This window comes from Tetrao urogallus (genome assembly GCF_951394365.1).
Source record: "Tetrao urogallus genome assembly, chromosome: 5".
Taxonomy (NCBI): Eukaryota; Metazoa; Chordata; class Aves; order Galliformes; family Phasianidae; genus Tetrao; species Tetrao urogallus.
Window position 1 is genome coordinate 51,122,416 of NC_136818.1, and position 26,669 is coordinate 51,149,084.

The 26,669-nt window shown below is 34.9% G+C and overlaps 1 protein-coding gene across 1 annotated transcript in view; it reads right to left on the reverse strand.

Moving 5' to 3' along the window:
• Nucleotides 1–2,597: 2,597 nt before the first annotated feature.
• LOC306946366 (adhesion G protein-coupled receptor A3-like) overlaps nucleotides 2,598–26,669 on the reverse strand; it is a gene marked incomplete at both ends in the record, with an annotated part of 255,599 nt that continues 231,527 nt past the window's right edge. Inside the window, 2 exons of the mRNA XM_079535384.1 lie at nucleotides 2,598–3,819; nucleotides 6,729–6,824. Coding sequence (XP_079391510.1) covers nucleotides 2,598–3,819; nucleotides 6,729–6,824 — 1,318 coding nt within the window. The remainder of the gene's footprint in view (nucleotides 3,820–6,728; nucleotides 6,825–26,669) is intronic.

A 26,669-nucleotide genomic window follows, 5' to 3' on the forward strand; every position in this document is an offset into this window, starting at 1 on the left:
ATGAAATAACAGAGGTGATAAAAACATGAGCTGAATAGAGGAGCTCACTGAGTAGGTTCTTGCAGAGTGAGTACGTCACTTGGCTCTGTGTGTGTGTTGTGTGTGTCTGTGTGTGTCTGTGTGTGTGTATAACATTTTGCATAATGGTCTACAGACTCCCTAGGATTTTGCTAGTACAGAATATACATATACATAGTGCTGAGACACAGAGAAGTGGTATTTCACATTATGTCTATGCTTGCTTAGGGCTCACTGTCTATGTGGAATGAGTAAAAGTAAGATGAAAAGAAAATAATTACTGAACAGAAAATATTTCTTTATGCAAACAAAGAAAAATACTGTATTTTAGTTTAGAGACAGTCCAAGCATATACAGCATATACATAATAAAGCTCAGGCATTTCTTTTTTTGTTGTTGTTTTGTATTAGCTAAAGAAGCAGTCATGAAGCTATTGTCTATTGGCTTAAAATTAGACAACCACCTAGTGCATTCTTCTTGCTCACCTTTTAAAAATACACAATCTGAGATGGATACATTGCACTGCTGGAGTTTACAATATATATTTCAAATTTACAAAAATACAGAAAAACAAGATTTCTTGCACTCAGATACTGAGCATTAACCCTTTGAGTACTAATTCCCACCTGCAACACTGCAGAACACATTCATCTGACTTACATGTTTTTAGAACATTCTAACAATTATAATTGTCATCTTTATGTACACTATTAGGAAATGCATTCCTACATACTAAAAAAAAAAAAAAGGTAGAGACTAATAAACTCAAAATTTAATCAAACAAACAAACAAACAAAACAAAACAAAAAAACACAAAAAAACAACCAACGAATAAGTGGAAGTACATGGAGATTTCTGCAAAATATGCACAGAGAATCACAGACTGATGACCTTTCTAGAGATTTTTCTATTTCCTCTCTGCAGCAATATAACAATTACGTAAGCCTGTGCTAAGACATGAGAGCAAACTTTCTCTTGTGGCCATACAGAATTGTGCTTTTTCTCTTATTTATGGGTACACTGCTCACTTTTCACTGTAGACATTTCTCTCTCAGCTCTATGCTCCTATTCACTTCATGCGGTTCATTATCATTCTGCACCATTCCTATCTGAAAAAAGCCATTTTATTTCATATAAGGATCATTATGATGTAGTTCTGTACTGTGAGTTGATGCTTTGTGTCCAGATGTTCATGGAAACATGAAAAAAATTTCTTGTCATAGGAAGCCTTGTTAAGCGTTGTTAATAGAGAGTGTTACTGACCCTGGGATGCCCTACAATTAAGCAGAAATCATGAACATAAAGAAGTTCACTGAAGGTCAAATTTGCATTAAAGAATGAAGACAATCTGAAATTTGCTAGGAGAGGAGACAGATTTTCAGAAAGGAAGAGGTGAAATTAGAAAGGTGTGGTTTTGGTGTATGATTGAACCTTCTCTTTCCTGGCAACTCTGGACTACATTGAGCGTGTAACTAAATAGACAACATCATATTTACAGTCTCTGAATTAGAATAAGCTATTTTTAAGAAAATAACTGTAGTCCTCAAAGAGTTAATGATAAAACTGCTCTACCTTAACAGATGTGGAAAGGTTATTGGGGAACAGCTTACAGATTTGTTCAAAAGGCATACTTTACAAAGGAGTGTAAAACTTGTTGAGACAGTTGCTATTACACCGCACAGTGTCACATACTATGAGTAGTGCATGCTCTGTAAAGACATTAGAGTGGACCCTTATCAAAGCTATCATATAACCTTATACGAAGGATTGTGCCACTTAAACTAGTGCAGAGTGATTTTTTTTCCTGTAGATTTATAATGCTCTAGATTAATATCAATAGGGTTTTTCACAGCCTTGTACAACACTTTTTTTTGTTCTTTTTTTAAACACATGTAACACTATAAAACAGCAAATGGTATATCCTGACATATGTCATGCAAAATACAACCAATACAGCACCATAGATGTAACAGAGACATTACCTAGCACTTCTCTCCAACAAGAAAAAGGACATAACAGAGACTGTACATTACACGACTTTACAGGCCATATGCTACAGAAGATTGTTAGAGGCAGTATCACTTTTGTACTTCTAAAAAGCTGTAATTTTATAAAATCCTGTTTATCGTTTCTACCATAGTCACTTCTGATTAAAATCCATGGCACAGTAATAATATTTTGCTACAAAAATAAATAAGTAAAAGTTTAAGATGCTGATATGCTTATAAAAGTCATCTGAAATTACTACAGAACAAAAGTGAGAATAATGAATGACAACAATGTATTTCTAAATAGATGTTCTGTGCAACAAAAGGATATTGCCTCTCTTATTCAGTTGTCTACACTTTATCTTCTAATTATCTTTCAGAATTATTTTTATAACTTTCTTTTAAAAATAACTTCACTTCCAAAACTCACAATCTCTCTTTTTTATACTCTCATTACGAAAATGGAAATAAAGATGGAAAGGCTGTACAATTTGCTGATGAACTACACGACTATGTCATCTTATTTAGGTTTGAATAAAAGCAAATTTAATGATGTTTAGGTGGAGAAAAGACATTATGATGGCCCATGAACTACACAGTAGTTTCATTTTTCCAAGGGCCTGTTTTGATATTTCCTGTACTATCTGAGCTGTATATCATGGCTTCGTGCACGTTTCCCTTGAGAATCCCATTATGATTTGTTGTATTAAATGGCAATGACTGTGTCCGTGGATGCATTTCAAAATGAGCTGGATGGTGCACAGTGTCACTTTCTGGCTTTTTAGTACAACTATATATGACAGTACTTGCATCGCTACTTTCGGGCTGGTTGACAGTAGGATATGGATCGCTTTTCGAGCAGCAGGCCCGTCTGTGACCCGACTGGCTATCATGTGTACTGTGGGGGCTGTCTGTATGTGAGCTGTGGATGCTGCCATCAATACTTGAAGGAATATGGTAGGCGTATTCTCTTTCACCTGCTGATCTATGCCGACTGAAATAACGTGGCTTAGTTCTGCTTTTCAGACATCTATGAATGTGCATATTGGGTCTGAAGCTTCCCTCGTTGTGGACATGAATGTGAGCTTCATCATCAAGTAGCTGGTCACAGTGCATTTTTGCACAACATGGTGTCACGGGAGAAAGGCAGTTAACGTGATTTTGAGCCGCTTGGAGGTTAGTGAGTTTGCAGTGGCTAGCAGCTGGATGATTAAACACAGCTGATTTATTGGGACACGGTGATTCCTGAAGACAAGATGCATGAACTTGAGTGTCCCCATTGACGTTGACTTTTGGGCGCACATTAACTTGGACAGAATAGGTGTTTCTCCTAGATGGACAACAGGACCACCAGCAATGCCATACATCATCTCGCTTTGCACAGTGATGGATAAGGATGAAAAGCCCCAAGGTCACACAGAAGGCTCCATATAGACAGCTAAATATCATATCCAAGAAATGACCTTGAGATACTGCAAGTGCTCCAAAGGTCCAAGTGGCAGTAAACAGGAACAAAGTGAATGCTGCAGCTCGAAGCTGAGCCTTAAATGAATGCTCATTTTCCAGTAAGGAAGAAGAAATCATGGAGCAGGCTGCCTGGGGAACGGACGCAGCATCTGTCATGTGACCATGGCCCACTTCAGTACTTGGCATTCTCTGCGGATCTTCTGTCCTTTCCTTTAACTCGTATTTGCGTTCAGGATGGCGCTTCAGTTGAATGTAGGTGCAGAGAAAATAAATACAGGTAACTAGCACAATGAATGCTACTGGCCCATAAAAAGCACCAAGACTAGGCTCCCATGCCATCCAGCAACTGGAAACAACAAAAAGAGAGACAGTAAAGAACATACTGTAGGTCAAGTTAGATGTGCAGGACAACATACCAACATACGGAAGTGAAACTGAGCTTTCTTGCTGACACAGATGGCCTGACAATACCTTAGAAGTTTGGATAGGTTTCTCTGGAGTTAAAGTGTATCTTTAATATCAATTAAACCATGACAACTCTCCTATTTTTCAATAGAATAAAACATCTACTACAATTCAGAGCATATTAAAGATGAAAATTTCCAAGAAATATAGATCCGTTTAGAATCTAGAATTCTACTGAAGTTTGAGACATTTATGTCAACACTTTCTCCCCTATTAAAAATGTCAGCTCTAATACTTTCATTAAAAAGCAAATGAAGCATACTTTATACAATCTGTGCAAGCAAAGGAAATTTTCAGATTTCAGTGGTTTGTACCGATTAACACTGGTGTAAATTCTCAAGCTTAAAGATTGTTCTTAAGGAATTTTCTTGTTGCTGAAGTAGAGAACAGCTGGAGTAACAGGAGGAGATTGAAAAAAGTTCTAGTTGCAGTCTCCACAGTGAGCAGGCCCAGGAGTTATATGACATTTCTGAGTTCACAACAGTTTCTAAAATTCCTGGAAGTTGATTTATATAAACTTGAATGCTATTAGAAAAATTAAGGTCTCTTTGTGATGCACTGCTAGCATAATATTATATAAGATTATTATTTGCTAGGGTTTAAATAATAAAACCATAACTGTTTCAGAGTAGCTTAAAGTAGTTCACAGGCCAGTATAAGCTGAACAAGTCTCACTCAGCTGCATAATTTAGCAGCAGTCTAACAAGACTTTCCTGATGGTGAGAGATTTAGTAATATAAAAGTTATAGAAGAAAACACTTCTGGCTGTTGAAATCCCAGGTGGACCCTCAGAGAATCTGGGTTTGAGGCGGGGCAAGTATAAATATTTGTCTAGCTTTTACCCTTTGTGATCTGCTTTTAGCCATTGTTACAGACTGTTATGGGTTTTTATATACTAAATAGTGCATATATTGCTAGAAAGAGAAGTTGCTTTCCCGAACTGCTGGACTCCAGCCCTAAAAGTGGTACTGTGAGACACTTCATATTCATTTAGGCATCAGTGATTAGTTGCAGTCCCTCCAATATAGTGAGGAACCTTCTGATATCACATTCCTGTCAAGCCAGGAATCATCTACTATTGTTCTAAAAATGGCAGAATGAATTTATCCCCCAGGCTGAAAACCTCTCAGCTAAAGAAGATGCAGTCCCAATGGATGTTCACTATGAGAACCTGTGGTGTAAATGCTTATATACATGTATATATTTTAAATCTAAACATTAAACAAAAACGTACATCCATTTATTAATGAACTTAGAAACACTTCAGAGAGCATATATTTTGCTGCCAGACATGGATATGAAAAGTTTCCAGAAATACATCTTTGAAAAGATAGGTAAGTTATCACTTATATTTAATTGAATAAGGACAGAGCACAAAGCTATGTGAATGTACTTGAAGTACATTTGAATGCTGCATATTTGATGCAAAGTGGAAAATGGAATGCTCCCCAGTGGAACACTCTCTTGGGGTGTTCTTACTTCAAGTGAAATCTCATTGTGGATCACTTCAAAAATCAATTACGTTAGAAGAAAGAAGTTCGAGTTTGCACATCTACATTTTTTCTGTGCTAATACTATTAAAAATGAGAAAGGCATAAAACAAACAGTCTGTTGAATTAGATGTTTTTTTACTCAGTTTTAAAAGCATCCTTCATCTGTGCCTTGTTTTCAGTAGACTACGTTACCAGGCATTGATAGGCTATTGTTAGTATGATTAGGGAAGTATAACCTCTGACTGTGCCAAATCATCAGCGTCTTTTAATATACTGTTGATTATAAGTGATTGGATAATTTGATAAATTTTAATAAATATATGAATGTGAATTGGGTCCTAGGCAGGGGAAACAGTCACTATGTGTACTAATTAATTACCAGAATTTAAAATTTAATTACCAGTAAAATACTTCTAAGAAGCCAAATGCTCAGTTACAAGTCATTCTGTTTCAGTTTCCATTTTTCTCATCCAGAACATAACTAGTTTCAAATGCATTACGGTAGATGTTCTAAGCAGTAACTAAGAGTAACATCCTCCAGAGAACTAGCAACAAGGTGCTGGCAGTCTAGTAATATCGCCATTAGTGCATCAGTCATTGTCTTGTTGATCACTTACATAGAATGCATTTATCTTTACAGTCTGATTCACTTTCTGCCACGATTTTATGGAGAGGCTTATTGCAGTTCATTGATATATCATGTTTCATGCCAAGAATTAATAACAACATGATGCCTGAACAGCTTGTGGAAGTATACTGAACACTAATATGCTGGTAGATGAGATTGCTATCTCGCCATTGAAAGACATTGTGACTGGAAAATTTCCATACAGCACGAATAAAGATTGTTGGTTTTCAAGAGAAGAAAAAGGGAATTTTTACTTGTCCTTTTTTGAAGTAACTATTTAAAACCAACTTCAAATAACTTACCTGGAAAATATCAATTCAAGGTAGATAATTAAATACTTTTAATTCATTAAGGTAATTAATGGCCCCATTAAATATGCCACCCATTAGTCAATTTTTAATATCCTCTCACTTATTGAGGCGTGAATGATAAGCGATTCTATAAATGAGAAGTGATTCTATTGACCACAATGGAGTCAAACTGGTGGAAGTGAAGCAGCAAGCCCCAGATTAAATTATTGCTTTCATAGCTATTAACCCATAAAATTTCATATTAAATACAATCCCAAGTGGCACGTCTGTATACTTTATGATGTCAGTATTACATTTATCAGCATAAGAATAAAAAAATATTTTCCTTAAAGGTTTTATGATAATATCTTGTACTTACTATGGTGCATTGCCTTCAATCCCATAATTATTGATATTGGTTGCTGCTGTAATCCCACATATAATGAAAGGAACACCACCACTAATCAGATAAAATCTGTTGAGAGATAAAATGTGATATTTTAATTTTCCTGCCTTGTACCTGAGTAGTTCTATTTAAACAGTCATTATTTTCTGAAGCTTTTTGATATACAATATTGACTGAAATTCCTAAACCCGGAAAAGCAAAAATGAAGCATTGTCTCAATAAGCACTGTACTTAAAGAACTGTACAAAAAGAACAGCTTAACATTTAATATTTAAGAGGATCCACTTTTCAAAATCTGTTGACTGATTGGTAAATCCTTAGAAAGTGTAGTTACTTATGCAGTCATATGAAGAACAATTCCTTGTCTAAAAAAAAAAACAAATTCCAAATACAAATATTTATTCACTTCTCTGTGTATTTGTATTCAAAACTTATTAAAAATGTAAGTATTATGTATTAAGATAACCAGACAACTGTCTACAGTTTAGCCTGAGAATTTTCCCAATGAAATACAATGAATGAAATAGAGTTGAGCTCAGAAGAGGGAAGGGACAATCCCCTGTGCAAATAAATAAATGAATAAAGATTTTCTGAACAGAGGAACAATCTAGAGCAATTAGGAGGGTTAAATATTACTTTGCACATATCACACTCTTTTTCACTCATTAAATATCCAGCCTTACAAGTGCATTAAAAGGTGAGGGCCTACAACAATTCAGCAAAATATCATAAATATCTAAGAAGAATGTTAATCAAAGCATTAATATTTCTTTAAGGACTTGTATCTGAAGACTGCAAGCATACAGTTTCATATCCCTTTAACCAGCTGAATACCACTGAACTCCTTGGCAGCAGAAGTCACCCCAGTGTATCATCATTAGGTTACACTGAAGTCCGAGGGGATGTCTCACTGAAACTGGCATCCTGCATTTCTATATTAAAATGCAGCATTACATACCGTCATCATATTTTCCATTTACATAAGCAAGGCACAGAATTATTCATGGAGCACAGCACTTGTACCACTGTGGTCTCTGAGGTGAGAGCACCGGCCCCTGGCACATGTGATGCTAAAGCTCTGAGCATGCTGCTCAGAGACAACAGGAAAAATGTTTCACTGTACCTAGAAGCTCAGCTGGTTCTCTGAACATCCCCACTTATTTTCTATTTCAACCTATGCACTTCTCTTGGTGGACAAAATTTGCTTCTTTTCAAGGCACTTGTCTGTTGCAGGAAATATTAGGCAAGGACATAAACACTTCCCAGTCACTGCTGCTATGTTATACAAAAGGACTAAGAGCTTGATGACATATGGACACGTGCTCTCCAGAATCTGGCCAAGAGTTTTCTAAAATGCAATACAAAATCCAGGAAATCTGAGTCCTTGCAAGGCAGGATCTTCACAGAAATAGAGGCATAGTAAGCTTGGCCATTTTGAGTAAAACCCAGTGTTAAAAATTTCTTAACTTCTTGCCACCATCCCATTGTGAAGCAAAATTTGAAGCTAAGCTTCAGAAAATGTCACTTTAACATTTTCAGTCAATCGTCCTCATGATCCAAGCTGCAAACAGAGCAGAGAAAATCATGCTCCACATTCATCAAAAAGCCTTTCAGTTTCTATAACTTCAAAGTCATTAAACATATATGTTTTCTTCAAACTTGGCTTATTCTGTGGAGCTCAACAAATTCCAATGAACAAGCTGCATCCTTACAAAACCCATTCATTCAATGATTGCGAGTATCTTCTGACTTGAGCATATTGAATAAGATAGCCTAACAGCTTATTATTATTTTTAACAAAGACATGCTCGATGACATTTTTTGAAACTTCAGGAAATGACTAGGGTAAGCAATGAGGCATAGAAACTTTAATTCCAATTTGTCTAAGAAATAGTAATGAGCAGAAAAATAGTATAGAATCAAGTATAGGAAACGGTACTTCAAACCCATCTGAAGTGATTACACCATAGAATTTACCTACAATGCAATCTATAATTTCATTTTTTGCAGTGCAGCCACTTTCTACAAATTGGATACATACATTTTAATCACATCCTTATCTAAAGTCTCAAAGAAGCCTGTATTGGGGAGTTAGATAACCTCCTTCATAGCTCACACTTTCAGCAGCCTGCTGTACATGATAACAGTAGCATCAGATGTTCTGGAAGCACTTAGCTAAACAGTGTTTCAGAAACAAGGCAAACTCTAGCCAAATTTCTGTCTTGTCTCGTAGTTAAGAGAAAGAAAATACATTCTAGAAATGACACAAGGTGAAGTCAAATGGTTTCAGAGCACCCAAGGTATCCTGCTCTGATATCCAGCACAGCACACTGTGCCCTGTTCCATTGGGGGAAAAAAAAAAAAAAGAAAAAAAAAAGTAACATAGAACACAGAGATGACAATGTGTACGAATGATTCTTTGTTGGTGGATCTGTGATTCCTGAAGGGTGAAAGGAAAAAAAAAAATAATAGAGGAGAAGTAAAAAAGAGGAATGGCATTAAAATAGATCAAACAGATAATGAAAGAGAATTTAAGGGTAGGGGTGCAAAGTCTAGTCCATTTGTATGAGCTCATGGATACCCTAGACAGTATATAAAGGAAAAAAGATCATAATAAAAAGTTACCGAAGAAGAGAAACATAGAATCATAGAATCATAGAATCACCAAGGTTGGAAAAGACCTAAAAGATCATCCAGTCCAACCATTCACCTATTACCAATAGCTCCCACTAAACCATGTCCCTCAACACAACATCCAGTCTTTCCTTGAACACCCCCAGGGTTGGTGTTAGTTGTGTGGAAGTATACTTAAAATAAAGAAATCTAGACCAAAACAAATTCAATCTAAGTAATGCAGTCATTAGTTTTTCCTGATTTTATCTTTTATACCCAGATGAGAGGATTAGTGAAGTAAAATTGATAGGGTATGACTAAAAAGTGAAGGAAATATAGACACTAAGTAGCCAGAGATCATACTTGTAGGAAACCTTTTACCTAAGAGTAACAAAGTACTTTACAACAATAATTAATTTAGCTTTCTGGCCCCATGTGTAGCCAATAAACATTTTCCCTGTTGCACAGATGAGAAAACAAGCAAGGAGACATCAAGTGATCATCAAGGTCATGCAGAAAGCCTGTTTCAGAGGCAGACTTCTTAATTGTCATCGTATGTTTAAACACAAAGTTCTTCTATATTACTCTAAATGAAGGGATCAGGCAAATCATGGCATACAGGACTTTGTCTCCAAGCCCAAGAAACTGGGTTTGCTTCTCCAGAGGTTCATGCAGGAGCAAGAATTAAGCTCTTATCCCAATACTCTTGAAGCCTTGCCAGTGAATATTTGCCTGGTTACAAAGCCTACAAGCCTGATTAGTGGAGAAAGAGCCTGTGTACACTGTCCCCTCTGCAATCCTAGCATTAACATCCCCTGGTATTTCATACAGAGCTGACTGAACAATACATTGAGCAAATATTCCAGACCTGTTGAAGTGGCCCATGTTGAGGACTGCAGATGGAGAGACAATGAGATCTACTGCTGTTGCTGCAGGTGTAATGGATAATGTTCCTGTTAAGTAATGCTCATTCAAAAATAATATAATAAGCAGTACACTAAAGATGAAACTTGTAGATGTAACTTCCCAAAAAGAATTTCATTTTCTCATTTTGAAAAAAAAAGAAAGAAAGAAAAAAAAAAAGAAAATAAATCTTTTTCCAATTCTATTTGCATAACTTACATTTACTTACTAACTTACATTTCCCTCTCATGACTCTTGGTTTAAAAGCTTTAAAGATCTACAGCCTTTGGTGCAGTATGCAGATTTTATCTTCCAATTGCCTTTTCTGATTTTTGTATACCATACAAAAATATTTCAAATGAACCCTATCCAAGCCCTGGTTCCACACCTGTGGCTTATTGACATGAGCTGTGGGACTTAGGAGATCATTTTCTTATTTTTCTTATTAAGCCAGTTGGCTGTCTTCTCCACAAAAGAATATGCAGTAACTCGGGACTCATCAGCTTGTGTTACTCTTCTACCACTCAAGAAAAGGGAAGAGTGATACTCAGGCTACCAGTAACAAAATGCTGTAGGCAGCAGCAGGAAGACGGGCTGGTTGGAGAAGCCTGCTTTGACTGACTGTTATAATGGAGCCAGTGAACACAGAGGATTTGGCTGTAATTGAGATAGCCATGTGCACAGATCTTTAAAGACTGGTAAACAACGAGGAGGAAATTAAAGTTTTTTACAACTAAAAATTGATCTTGACAAGCAGTTTATTTATATAATATTTTAGCATTGTTTTACAGGCAAGATTGTGGGGTGATTTGGGGCTTTGAAGTTACTGCCAAGCTGCTGTTTCAATAGCCTTAGGGAATAGTTTTAAAAATTTGTATATTTTTGTTTCAGGCCACCCGGAGATGTCCTGAGGATTCCTAGCAGGCTTTCACATCAGTGTACATTTATTACTGATGCTCATTCTATCACATCTTTGCTAATGTTGTTACTCGAGCTAATTAGATTAAAGCTTCTCTGGTAGGCTTCTGTGTGCTGCACTTGAACCTCTCAACTGCAATGTGGGCAACACCTAAGGCCTGAAAACCAGGCTGTGCAGGCACACACAGATGGTCTGCAGTAATTTGTGAGGGGAGGAACCAATCTCAATGAACAGGAGAGGGAGGGAACCCCTAAGTTCTGCTGCAGCCGCCTTAGACCAATAAGTACCATACTTTTCATTACATGCAGTGACATAAACCCCCCAAAATCCTCAACACAAACAGACACTGCCTGGGGTGATGTCTCACTTATGACATCACAGCTTACTATTTTTCAGCTTCTTTTCAAAAAGCTCCTGTAAGGCAAACTCTACTACAAAATACTGGGAGCTACAGAGCCAATCAGATAGAAACAGGATAATGTCAGCAAGAATGACTGCAATAGCCTGCAGGCAGCATCAATTCTACCATCTTAACATACAATATATTCTTCTAAGTTTATTTCCATAACTATTACACAGTAAGCCACTGAGCGAAAAGAGAGTTCTTCCCAGTGATGAATGTCTTGCTTCAGCAGCTGGCTTCTCTCCAGCCCAAACCTGTGAATGAATTCTTCCTGTGCTTGAAACTGCATGAGACCTTGGCTTTGTGGGCTTAACCTTATTGCTTAAGATTTGTTTTTTTTTCTGCAGAACAGTGACGGACAAGTTATTTACTAGTCCCACCCTTACTGCTTAAAATGCATTTGTAAGTATTACTCTCTACATGCTCAACTGCACAAAAGTACATGCTACATATGTAAGGATACCATTACCTCCTCTCTCAACAGTACGAATAGAGATGAATCTACTTAGCTTCACTTCTAGGATACAGGTCATGTAGGAGAGATGTCAGTCTATTAGCTTCTTAAACATGTAAATAAAAGAGATATCACAGCAAGAAGAGTTCCCCTTTATTTTTCCTTGAGCTGGGATTTGATTTTAACATCTCTATGAAAATAATCCATATAGAAAATAGTCATTAACTTCTGAGCTAAACAGATGCCACAGTTCAAGTACCCTGCAGGCATGCAGACAGATAAGTAGCTGCTCTGTAGAAAGCTGAAGCATATACAAGCCTGATTTTCAAATAACTCTTCTTGATTTTTTCATGCATCATATTATTTCATAACTCTTTTCTCTGGTAATTTTAATAAAATGAACAAAAAGAATGAGGTGGTTTTCAAAATGTACCTTACAGAAAAAAAAAATGACATTTTTTATCTTATTCCCAGATAGTTAGGCGTTGGACTAGATGACATTTGAAGGTCCCTTCCAATTGAATGATTCTATTCTATAGTCTTGACTTACAAATATATTTCCAAAAATGATGTTAGCTTTCCTTCATGGCCTTGCTAAAAAGAAATTGCCTGTATTTCTTAAGCACTGTTTCCCTGTTTGCAAATATAAAATAAATATGGAAATTACACACACACGCACACACAAAAGGAAAAAAAGAAGAGTTTTCAGAAATTCCATCTAGCCCTATGTGACAGTATTATTTTTCATTTTCACTGTCTGTTTACATTCCATTTTTTTCCACAAGACCTTTCACTCATTCAGCACTGATGGAGCAAAGCTCACTGGACAGGTAGCTATTCATTTTATATATGTCCCCTTCTTCTACATCTTATTGCAAATTAAGAGCTTCACAAACATTAATTAATCTTTATAAAGTTCCTGTGAGAATATATATAATCTCCATTTAGAAGCAGGAACTAAAGCACAGAGAGATGAATGACAAAGTCATTAAGAAAATGCTCTGCAGATTTGTTTGCTCAACTTAAGATGTCCAGACCCTCAATTCAACAGAACTAGGCTCTAATTTTCTAGTAAGATTGGCTGTGATATTAGAGTTTAAATACTTTGCTTGTTGTCGCCTTAGGGACTTCTAATGTGGGAACCTAGACAATAAATGGGGAGAATGTTAACTAGTGATAGAAAATATTAAGCCTCACCTATTAAACAGTTTAAAAAACACTTTATCCTATTAGTCCACTGCACTAGATATTCATACTGAGCTTTTCTTCCTGTTTGCCTGTGTCAGATGATTTCTCAAGCATTGTTCTTTTGGTGGTAGGTTAGGCCCTGCCAGTAGAGGAATCTGAGGAGATGTGTTGAACCCTTTCAACATCCTTCATGGCTAGTGTACCCATATGTGTACTTTGGTACGTTGCAGATGAACAGGAATTTTCTGACTGAGTAGTTGCTGACAACTTTACCTTTAGGACAGCTTAAGTCAGAAGAATGAATAGAAAAGAAAAAATGCATACAAAAAGAAAAAACAAAATTAAGAAAATTCTATAACTCAAAAATATTTTTTAGAGAAAATTTAGAGTAAAAGTAAGAGAAATGAGCTTCATTTACGCAGATATAAGTGTACTGACTCTTTCTTAGCTAGAACAACTTGCAGAGCCATTCCATATAACAAGAAAGGGTGATCTTGCCTTCTTTTATTTTTATTTGAGAATGCCTTGGATACTGTTAGAAATCAAAAAGAGACTCTAACAGTGTGTTCTGTGCTGCAGCTTGGCTTGTTGACTTCTACTCCTGCTCAAGCTTAATGAATAAATAACTTCAGTAAAGATATGGAGGTATTCATGCAGAGTATACTTCTGAAGGAAAGCAAAAAGTAACATATACAGCTGGTTGATGATAAAGAAAATAAATATATTGCTATTTCTTAAAGACTCTCTATGAGGGCTGCTCTGAAAGTAATACCTCTTATTTCATTGTATTGAACAATGACATCAGAGGTGGTTGTTGGTGGTATGGCAATAGAGGTGGAACGTTCCCACCAATATTTCATAACATTTTGTTGCCACATGACAGATGGCAGCAGAGGGGAAATCTGAAAAATGGCATCAGACATGGAAATGCATATAGAACAAGATGTGCCATTCAGTTCCTCCATGCAGAAAAAAATGGTACCCATTGACATAGATTGATGCTTGCTGAATATTCATGGAGATAAAACAGTGGACGTAACCAAAGTGAGGCAGTGAGTGGTGCATATCAGCAGTGGCAGTAGTTGTTGCAGTCCACTGTTGCTGATGTTTATGAGTGTGGTACTCAGGCTGTTGTTCATTGCTGGCAAAAGTGCATAGCTAATGGTAGTGACTACACTGGAAAATAGTGTTTTGTAGCTGAGAATTTGCTCTATCAAATACTGTGTTTGTGCTCTTTGTACATGTTGTAGTTTCCATGGAAAGAAATAGGAGACATTATTTTCAGAGCACTCTACATATGCGTCTATGTATGTTTTCATAATATTTTAAGAATAGAGCTCAGAAAGAAAATGCCATTCATATGTTTGGATTTAAAAAAAAAAAAAAAAAAAAAAAAAAAAGCAGTAAAAAAGCAGTTAAAACCTCATCCTTCCAATATATTTTGGCAATTTTCTATTTGCACAATCATTTCATCCCTAGAATACACATCAGATCTTTCAAATCTGTTTTCACAGTTAATTTCTAGTAGTAAAATGGCTGATACTCTTTTTCTGAACAATTCACTGCTACCTCATTTTTCCAGGCATTTGACTACTCCTGCATAGAGCTGTTAGCTGAAATAATTTTGCAGTTCCAGCCTACTGAATCAAACACAACTGCTTCACTGAGCATTGCAGTACACCTTTAGAAAGTCAATTACCATCAAGATGTCCTTCTGACTTTCAAAGGGAAAAAAAAGAACCATTAACCTATCAACCCTCATCAACACAAGAAATTCTAGCAGCCTATATATGACAATACCATTTTATATGATATGAAAGTGAAATGAAAAGTAAAGCATGCAAAAATAGTGATAATGTCACATATTTAATACCTAATTTGTATATATTTATTAACCCTATTGCTATATATATAGTTATACAATTACATATATTATTAACGCTATTGAATGATAGTCAGTAGAATCACCTTGAATTATAAAGAGAAAATATGGATTTCTTTGGTTTTACTTTATGTATTATTTCATTAAAACTGCAAAAGGAACCAAATGATACCACTAACATGAGGAAATACATTTAAATCTGGATCAGATATGAAAGTCACTTAAAGAGGTTTCTGGTCTATGTTCTCCCATGGCTAAATTTTGAAATCATATTTTTTAAAAGGACTTTATGTCAATAAAATATTTTGGCACTCACTAATACAACTTATTGAATCTTCCAATTTTCATATGATACTGATATATTTGATATATGGAAAATGGAATCAAAATCTGTTTTGTTTTTTGTTTTCTATTAAAGAGTTATTCTGAGACCTTGTTTTTAGTGTGAGCTAAATTACCACATTACATCTGAATAATTTTGGTTCCATGAGTTTTAAAGGAGGTATGTGAAACTGTCAATTTTCTGGAGAATTATATTCTTAGTTATATTTTCTGTTTTTTTTTTTTCTCTCTTTTTTTTTTCCTTTTCTTTTTTTCTGTACATGCGCAGAATTATTCAGAAGACATACATGACCCAGCAATTGATTTCATGAAGATTGGGACTGTATTGGTAGACCCAGGTGGCCTGTTCTTAGCTTTGCTTGGCTGAATTTAAGACAGATGTGTGCAAACAGACGGTAAAAAAGAATACAGGAACTCCTTGGAAGTATCTCCAGGGAGGATACGTTAATTCTCTTCTAAATTCATGTCTTCTTTTCCTTTCTCTCTTATATAAATAAATGATCTTATATGAAGGGCAGGACCTTTGCCCACAGTGCCAGAGGGAGCCAAATTGTTTAGAAGAGCAAAATACAATGCGGAATTCCAGAAAAGCTACATTTTTAATTTGCACAATTTCTTGCAAACCTTCTATCATATCATGCAATATTAAACCCTGCTCCAGAGGGCATGTGGCAAAGAACTTCAACCTTCTCTACTGAGCTCTCATATGGTCACTGAAACAGCTGGAATTTGACTTCCAACAAGTTTTGACTCACAGTTTTATTCAGTTTCTAAAAATGTGTGAGTTCTCTTGAGATCTTTCCTATTGGTATGACATTTTGTGTCTATAATTTCAGCCTCCCTTTTTTTGAGTTATTTATCTTTGCCACTCATCTGCTCATGTAAAACTTACAGGAACTTCACAAAATCTCTCCATCTTAGATTAACTCAGTCAATGGAGTGGGAAGGTCTCAAAGGCATCACATGTTGTGAAAAACATGAACTTCAATGGCTCAAAGACTAGCAGACAAATAGGAATCTTAAATTCACAGGTTTGAAAAAGAGTACTTTTTTACAATAATATCATGGTTTTAACTTTGGTTTCCTTATTCTTGAGTGATGAATGCTGGCTTTACTAATTACAGAAAGGAAACAGTAACAAGTAAGCATAGCTGCAACAGGCTAAAAAGCGTTTTTATCTTTGCTGGCTCTGAAACATTTCAAGCATCTTATAAAGCCTGTTTGATTGATGCAGGCCATTAAAATAATATGTTTAGGAAATTTAACATTGCCCCATGAAAGCTGCCATTTCTGCTATAAAAAAATGGGCTTTCTGTAATGAAAATGAAAATTACAGCTTCAGAGATAAGTGCATGCAAAACTGCTGAATGCATCAGATGGTCTCTGTAGCATAGTAGTGATTGGATGGTTACTGTTATACAGAGTACCCTCAGAAATATTTTAAAATTATAAATGTTCTCTCCACTGGATAATACACATTTCTAATATTTAGTACTATATACCCACACCCCTTATAAATTGCTTTATTAAGTGTACAGAAAAATGGTAATTTTCACTTCTTAATTTAGATATGTTCAGTGTATCCTATGCATATTTTAAAATTATATCCACTCAGAAGACTCAAGACATTTATACTGTCCCTGTATAGATATAAATAGAGGTAGTTCTATTGGCTTTTAAATATTAAAACTTCAAAGTATTAAAGAGTTCTTACTGTGTCTGAAGTTATTACTGATAAGGTAATAAAAGCCACATCTTTAAAATATTGTTAAGGATTAGGTGCTGCATCATCAAAATTAAACAGAGTTAGTGTTTCAGGCTTCTGCATCTCTGGTTTTACAATCGTATGCTAATCACAATTTACTTCTACCTTCCATCTATTTAAATAATTGGGTTTATTTTCAACTGCATGTATCTAAAATCTAATCACACAGCTAGAGCAAGATGTGTCCTCAGGCAAAGTGAGAGAACAGTCTTATTTAAGACATGAAGAAACCACATACTAAATAAAAATAATATCATTTTGATTATTGAATCTTCTTGGTTTACAAGAAGTATTCAGTCACAAACCCAGAGGGCCATTTAAAATTGAGAAGCATTTACTCAGAAGATCCATGGAAACCACAAAACCCTTTCTGTTGATTCTCTAAAGCTACCAAGCCTTTGTAATCAGAAACTCAAACTCACATTTTTGGAGAACATATGAAAGGAATTGTTTCTGATGTGAAAAGCCTACATGCTGTTTGAATTCCTCTAATGTCCATAGTCAGTGCACAGTAAAGAAAGAAATTTTGTGCTTTGTTTTGATTCTCGTTTTAAAATATTTCTGTTAAGTTCTTCAAAGTTAGGACAAATTAGTATTGAAAGCATCAAAGACATGATTTTCAATTACCTGAAATACTGCCTTCAATCATACAGAAAACTGTACAGAAAGACTTGTGAGGTAAAACCAGTACAAGACAAGGTACAGATGTTAACATCCCATGATAAGTCATCCTGAATGACTTTACATATCAATTCTTAAGGCACTTCGACATCTTTTTTAATTGCTGACCAGAACTGCACAACGAAAACCTTGAAGTATTACGCATCTGTAGTATCTATATACATTAAACAGAGGGTGAGTATTACCATTATATTCTTATGATTACTTCTACTCAGATTTTCTTTGTTTGTGGAATAAAAAAAAAATCTCAATACTTATATAGAGCAGTAGAACTGAATAGTATACCTGCCTTGAGAGCTATCCACAAAGACCGGATTTAATGAAAATTTATGGACTAGAAATTTTGAATGGGATGCCAGAAGATGTAGCTTGGGTTAAATAAATAAATAAATAAATAAAATTCTTCTGAATTTCTATTACACAATTACTTCTACATATTGACTTCAATTTCTTTTTCAGAATGTGAGGACATACAGAAAATGTTGACATTTCCCACAGATGACAAATCAGTTTTACAGCTGGCTGCATTTAGAACACAGATATAAAATTCTACTAATACCTCAAAGGACTAATATAGAAATTCAAAACCTATTAATTTGATCAACTGTGAATAATTGCTCTCTTGTCTTTGAAACAGATATTGTTCCAACATTTTTAAAGAACATTTTGACTTCCTGTCATTTGACACTTATGATTTCTTAGTAACAACAGCTCCTCTTGCACGTATTTCAATACTGTAGTATATTCCTTAATTTTACTACTTGAAGGAAAGCTAAATTTCCATATTTTCACAACTAATGTTTTTGTTGGACCAACTCATTTTCAACCCGTGTAGCAATGATTAATGTATTTAGTATTTTATAGAGCAATAATATAGCCACATATTCATTCTTCATGTAAATAAACACATTTTTGTGATATGAAAACCAGCTCCCTCTCCTTCGTGTTACACATGCTGACTGGTCAATGTACATTGATATGGGTGAACAAATAGCTATTATCCATAACAGTATGCCTGAGGTAAGAAACTTTAAGCATGCTGCTGCTTGTAAGATAAATTTTTGGGAAACAAACATATTTGATAGTACCTAACTTCTACCTGAAGTACAAATGTATGATTGTCAGAAAATGTTTTCTATTTCTGTTTGTCAAGAAATAACTCATAGAAATTTAGACTCATTAATACATTTTTGTTAGGAAGATTTCACAACTGAGCAATAAATAATAGAGGAAGGTGGCTATAAATGTTCTTTATTTGGTACAGTGAACTATCATACAAAGCAAACTTGCTCCTTTTATCGCTAGGAAGAGATGACCACCCGTACAATAGTCTTATGCCTGGACTCTCTTCTGTGATGAGGAAGACTCTGGTGCTATAAATTAGACAACTAAGGGTAATCCATATCATACACAAGTGCTGTCAACAGCAGATATTCAGTATTCCACTTTTTCCTTTTTTTTTGAAAAGACATTTTGAAGTTACAAATTGTGCTAACTTCCTTATGAGGTAGGGATACTTTCAATTGTGGGGATGAAAAATCACTTGTCATTATCTTTTTTTCCTGAGATTTTTTAGACATTTCTTAAACTTTTGGAAAGGCTGAAGGAGTGGGGACTTGAGAAGTAGAGTCCTTATGGTCTGAGGCAAGGTTACCACATGACAAGTTTCTTTTGCTACCTTGTATTTTTCAACAATAGCTTAAATATACTACATGCAACTTAATGAGGATTTCTGAAATTCATACACATAATATATATTTCACATTATGAAGCTAAGAATGTTTATATTATACTCCTACATACCTATGGATTTTAAAATGTTTTGAACACATTGAATTTAGTTTATGGGATTGAGAGTGATTTTTTTGTGTGCTTTAATTCCAGCTAGCTTACAGTCTGTACATTTTATGTTTGTGTTCCATTCAAGATGAAAGCTAAGAGTAAACACAATGAGGATGGAAGAAATTAGGTCCTTGGAGATTTTCAGAATTAGAGAATTAAACTAGATAACTTACAGATATTTCTTCCAAACATTGTTTTCATGATTCTATGATTAACTTTTTATTGATCGTTATCTTTTAAACCTTATGAGGATCCATCCACACCTGCTGCTAATGTTGAGAGAAAGTCTTTTTAGATGTACTGCTCTTCTAGATTACATCACTCTGTAAATTGAAATACATGCACTATCACAGAAGACTGACTCACAGGTGAGCAAACACAGCTTGAATATTCCTACAACTGGAAGACTGTGTGCCAGCTAGAGTGCTTAGAAGAGCACAGTGAGTTATTGAGATGTAACTGAGGACAGGACTGAGGTCAGAAATAGGCCCCATGTAACATCACATCAACATCTACAACTGGGAGAGCAACATAGAACAATTGCACCAAAAGAAAAATTATCACCATCTATCAAATTTCTCTATTATTGTATCAGATCAGTTGTGCAATTATTACTTATGTAAGCATTCCTGTCAAATTTGATCAAATCCTGTATAAATGAGATGAAGAATTGCATGGTTTTCTATTACACAACTGCATGATTCTTTTGAAGAAACTAATTTATATCATTGAAGAATCTTAGGGAAGTTTCACCCCTAAGGTTTGCAAAAATGAATTGCTTACCTTTCCTCTTTATTTTTTTTCCCCCTTCCCCCATAGACAAAATCTTATATTGAGAATATTACAATGTTATCTGCAACTTCAAATTTATCTTCTTAACACATATCAAACTAAAATCTAAATTAGGTGTCATTAGGTATAACGAAAGGTAGTGAAGAGTTAAAACACAGTGGAAGTAACTTTCCCTCATGATTTTGCACTTTCAGCTTCCTTCTGAACAGTCTCCTTGTTCCATAGGATGTAGTTTTACCTTCTAATCTAGAGGCAGCAAAAAGCATGCTCCTTTAATGCCATATGTGAATGAACAATTATGAATTAACCACTATTAAATCATAGACAAGCTGTATTCCAGCAGTGATTTGAATCTACAAAATCAGAGATTTAAAGTTAATGGCAAAAATTTAGTTTGACATCTCGTCCTTAATTCACCCCATTGAAAAAATAAGAAACAAAGGTACAATGGCATGAGTTCATGAGTGTCAACCCCAATTTTTAGTTTTAATGTTAAATTTTTTTGCTGTTGTCGGTTTTAGTCTTACTAAGTTAAGCTACGGAAAATTCTATATATATGATGGCATGAATGTTTGCTTTTTCCTGTTGTTTAAAAACTGACATACACAGAAATCTATTTTTGGTGATCCCTATCCCAGATTTTAACCAGGAGCAAAAACAAAGCTTTTCCATCATATATAAAAAGGTCAAAGTGGAAGTTTCAAGAAAGAAACTCACGGGGTTTATTGGAACACTAAGCCAAAAGAGATGATGAAAGTTTGAAAGAAAAGAACACGTAGAGGAAGAAGAGATTTATCTTTATAACTAACTAACAACTGAGTAATTGTAATTAAAAGCTAGAAATGACATTCCATTTCAATGTTATGTTACTACGTTAGCATTGCAGAAAATGGAGATCTGAAAAGGAACGAACAGCCATTGCTAGCATCCTAAAACTGTAAAGCATCTTTGCTCAACTTTCCAGGTAAAGAGACTGCCTAGCTTTGCTAAATATAATAACTGCTATAAGTTTTGGCAAGATCAGAACCTCAGAAAGAAGGAAGTATTCTCTTTAGCTGCAAAACTCTCTTAGATGTATGAGGAAAGAATTTAGTTAACTGGTTGCTCCTTCAATATTACCAATGGAAAGTTAAGGGTCTGCATAAGCACAGAAGATTGTTATATGAGACAATAACAAGACTGAGCCATAACACATTAAATAGTCCAAAATGCCATTCATATGAATTATAGACACAGTAGGGCAGCTAGTCTGATAATAACTACGGTAGGAATTCTTTGCCCACAAATTCTATTCCTTAATCTCTGATTAGTGAGAATGAGACTTAGTGGCATCAATAATCCCAGAAATCAAATTCCAAAGTGGTGTAAGTATACAGATACTTCTGGGAAATTAATACTCCTTGTTCAAGATTTTTATTTTTATTTTTTTGGTTGTGGGCTTTTTTGTTGTTTGTTTGTTTGGAGAAGTAAGATCCTAGAACTGACCACTCATCTACGTAGCAAATACCACAAATTTAGTCTCTTTGTATTCAAACCATAAAATCAATGACTGCAAAAGCTAAAACAAAAACGAAACAAAACAAAACAAAACTGGGAGATAAAGTAATAGATATACCTGAAGAAACTCATCTGGTTACAGGTGCAAATTTGTAGGTTATGTTCTTTAGGAATTACCTACTTCCACTTAAGTGATTACCTTCAATAAGCATAGTAGAACAGGGAAATGTACTTACATTGCAACAAAAAATCACATAGAATATTTGAAGTTAAATCTCTACAGCATTACTAACCAATCCAATTTCTCAATACTGCTAATAAATATTGAGGGGGCAAACACTAATGATGTTCAGTAATCATAGTTCTACTGCTTCCTAATTAATAGATAAAACAGTAATGAGGTATCTCTCCTAATCAATAGATAAACAGGATTCAGGTTTCTCTGAGGCTCAGATTTACTTTCACAGAAAATCTATATCAGCTATAACTTCCATGTGAGCTTAAACTCTTCAGTGATTCCCTGAGCACCAACTGTAGTTCAATAATAAAGGCACTAGTCCTTATCTGAGTGAGTACTCAACTATTAATATATGCATAAAGTCTGATCTGGACATTCTGTTTTAATAATAATTCTAAATATTAAACATTATATATTTAAATTATTTTCATTTGTATCTTCAAAATTGCAAGGAATTTACAGAATTTTATTTTTAATTAACAATAAGCAATACATTTCATCTGTGAATCAAAATTTTCCTGTGGTTATGTATGTTTAATTCCCTGTGATTCACTGAAAATGCTTTGTGGGTGTGGATGTCTCCGAGCAGAAGTTGGCCTAATTTTTGTTATGCTTTATACAGTAATGTGGTACCTGAATAAAATTACCTGGAGGATCGGCAGCCAGTTTCTACTAGACTCATAACATTTCCAAGCACTGAAGGCATATTTGGAGCACATTAGTTTCAAAGTCTCTTCTGTCAAAATTTGCTTGCATAATAAAACACTAGAGTTCTTGTGAGATCCACAAGGCTGTAGGAATTCAGCAGTAAATAAAGATCTGAAAAATTAGAAGGCTTAGAAAAAAAACTTGTTTTAAGAATAATAGAATTGTAGAGCAGGAGTGCCTATGAGCGCTAAAATGCTCATAGGCAGGGTCACATTAAATAATTATCATGAATAGCTGAGGTTTGTCTAACCTATGTTAACAAATTACTAATGACTTTTTTTTCCTACAGCATCCCAGGTGAAGTGTTTTAATTATCAACTATTCCTATAGTTAAAATTATTTTTCTAACAGCAAACTATTTACTTTCTATTGTGAATTAAGCTTATTATTTATTGTCTTATCTTCAGTAATTTCAAAGAATTTCATTAATTATACATTTAAAATATCTTTACAGTGTTGTTATTCACACTTGCAACTAGCCATGAGAGTCCACAATTTTCAAGTGATTTGAGCTCATGTATTCCTATTTATTTCCACACTTATGGCTGTCATTGCAAATAAGAAGTAAGAAGATTGCTTTAAAAGTCCAGGCTGAGTGGTTTAAAGAAATCACAAATCCAGAAGTCAAACTCTAAGCAGAATATGAAACATCATGAGTTTTTCCCTTCTTCCTTTCTTGCCCTTTTAGATGTGGAACCTCTCAAGAGATCCATATCACTGACAGGGAGGTCACAGTTTCTTCTCCTAATGCATTTCTTTAATGCCTTTGCCTCCTGTTTTCTAGGTTTTCAATCATTCACTGAGTTCCATTTTTAAAGCATGCTGTTCTGCACAGGCAGGTCCAACTGCCTCTATAAGAGGCACACAGATATACACACAGATATAGTGCTTTTTAATAGCGCAGGGAGCAAGACAGACATTGAAAAATAGGATCAATATTTGGGAAACTAAGAATGCTCATTGTGAATATGTTGCAGCTGTTCTTGAATTCTAAATTTTAAGTGTGAAAATAAACAGTTTAAAATGTTCAGTTAAGACAACAGAGAAAATACTACACACATACAAGACCTGTACTGCAGGTAAGACTTGCCTTTCTTCTACTGTACTTAGGGAACACAACAAGGTCATTTTGAAGTAGTTAATCCAGAAAATGAACTTCTGGTTTAACCCCAGTCATCATTATCAACCTATTGATCAACAGTCAATATGACCTAATTCATGAGGGAAGCATCTACTCTGGAAATGATTATTCGTATATACTGTACTCTTCATTTGGAAGATTAAAGTAATATATTTTATAGGAGCCTTTCATTTCCAAGTCTTTTTCCTCTAAAAGGAAAAGGCAAAATTCTGAGGCACAACACTTGCTAAAAACATGGTTTATATATTTGTATTTAATTCTGCTGATTTATTTTAATAAAGCCCACATACTATTTATTGTTTAACATTTGCTCTTGGTTTATCTTTAAGCCAAAAATAGAATACTGGCAATGTATTGGTAAATGCAGTAACTTACTAAGATCTATGCCATGCTAAAATGCAAATACATAGTACTTCTACTGTACTGCCATTATTACAGACTATTGAACAATTCTATATAATATTAGTTGGCTGCCTGCAGTGTTCTAGGTTTATGTGACATAGCACTTCATCAGTCTGCACAACATCACAATTCTTCACATCTTGTATTTCCTTGCAACATCACAATTCCCATTACAGTTAAGCTGGACATATTTGCATATTCACTTAAAAAAAGATGACCCGTGGCAAGCTTTTAGTTGCATCTTTTTAACATGATTTTCATAAGAAGGATTTGTATCTCACATCTCTAATTTTCTTAAAGTTAATCAAAGCCTGATTTTTAAAATAATTTCGATTACAGTACACTCATGCACAACCAGAAGTCAGAAAGCTTTTTCTGTAGCTGTTGTGAATATTATATCATGCAGATGGGAATGTTTAGTTCTTTGTCCATTCCATGGCAATAGACACATACGAAATTAGTTTTATTTTTTTTTGCATAATCAAGTCTTATTTGTAGGACACCAGATATTTATATGAGAAAATATTTAGCTCTTCCAAAAACCTGATAAAGTTTTCTACAAAACTCCCATTGACGTTTGAATATATTATCTTCAAAGATTTTTAGAACTTGCAAAACTTCCAATCAGCATCTTACATTTTGCCTGGAGCAGAATATCAAAGCACAGAACATTTTATCAAGCTTACCCTACCCTTAACTTATCCTCTGCAATTATGGAGTTGACTAGCTTGAATTCTAGAGAGTGTTGAGACATGGAATACTATGACAAGAATTCTGAATTTCCAGGAACTCACAATAAAAGTATAGTTCAGCAGGTCAGCATGTTGTAATTACACACCTTCAAATTTAAAATATCATAGGAATCATTACAAGTCTCTTCTTTGCAAGCTTGCAAATGCCATAACTCTTGCTGTCAACAATTTTTAAGCCCCAAGACCAGAATTCCCTTATTAACTGACCAAGTATCAGTGAAATATTTTTTTGTGGGGAGGAGTGAGAGGGTAGGGTTACATTTGTCAATATCTTTAGAACCAGGGACACTTCCAGTTCAAAGGGCCTTGATACACAACTTGCAATGATTTTTAATAGTTCATTTGCAAGTAATGAGTTAACGTTTTTCTTTTGCAATAACAATAAACCATTCCTTTTTTGACGTAGGCAGTAGTTCAGACCCTGTTCTTTAAACAGAGAGGACAAAACTTCACCTTCTACTTCAACGTTTCAAAGATTTGATATTATAAGATTGCTACTTTGAATTGACTCAGCATCCCACATATCTCACCTGCACTTTATGTAATGAAGTTATGGCAGTAACAAAGTCCTTTTCTACTTTGACTGCAAAAAACTCTTGAAATAAGATTGAAATGAGGAACGCCTGTTCAAAGCATCATTTGCTTAAGGCATTTGGTAGTGTGTTCAGGCAGTCTGAAGGTGAAGAAGGAAAGTTCTAATCACATCTCTTGTTTGATTCACATTATACTGGAAAATGCTTCCTTATTATGACAGTGTATACTGGCAATAGAGTGTTGTCTGTGAAGGATATTTATATGTCCTATGCAAAGTTCAACAGCTTTCTTGAAGCACTGCTAACAATATATTGCTATTCTGAATACACCTCATATTTTAATATTTTCAGTGAGAATGGGTTAGTATGGAACAATTAGTTCCGAGCTGAATCAGACATTTTCTTTGACCTAAGATAATTCCAGCCTGAAGCAAAATACATTTCCATCATATGGGGAAAAACTGAACAAGAAAAATTCATGAAAATGTTTCCCTTGTCACCACTTTATACTCTTTTTCAATATAGAACTTTCATTTTCATTGCTGGAGAGCAAAAAAAAATGGCTCCGCCTGTAATCCCTGACCCCATCTGACCATATATCAGCCTTTAAAAGAGAACACGTAATACCAACATGTTTCTAATGCATCAAACCAGTTCAGATTCTGCAATTTTCTATACCTCATTAATGATGAAGAGACGTCTTTTTTTGCTCTCTCTAGCTTTCATACCTCAGGTGGCAGAATCTTTCTGTTCTACTGTCTAGGGTCCCAGAATTAGCTTTTTTTCTTTTTTACAACTTACATGACAGTCAGTACAGTCTGACATAAGATTAGCATTTGTATTTGAATGTTAGCCACTA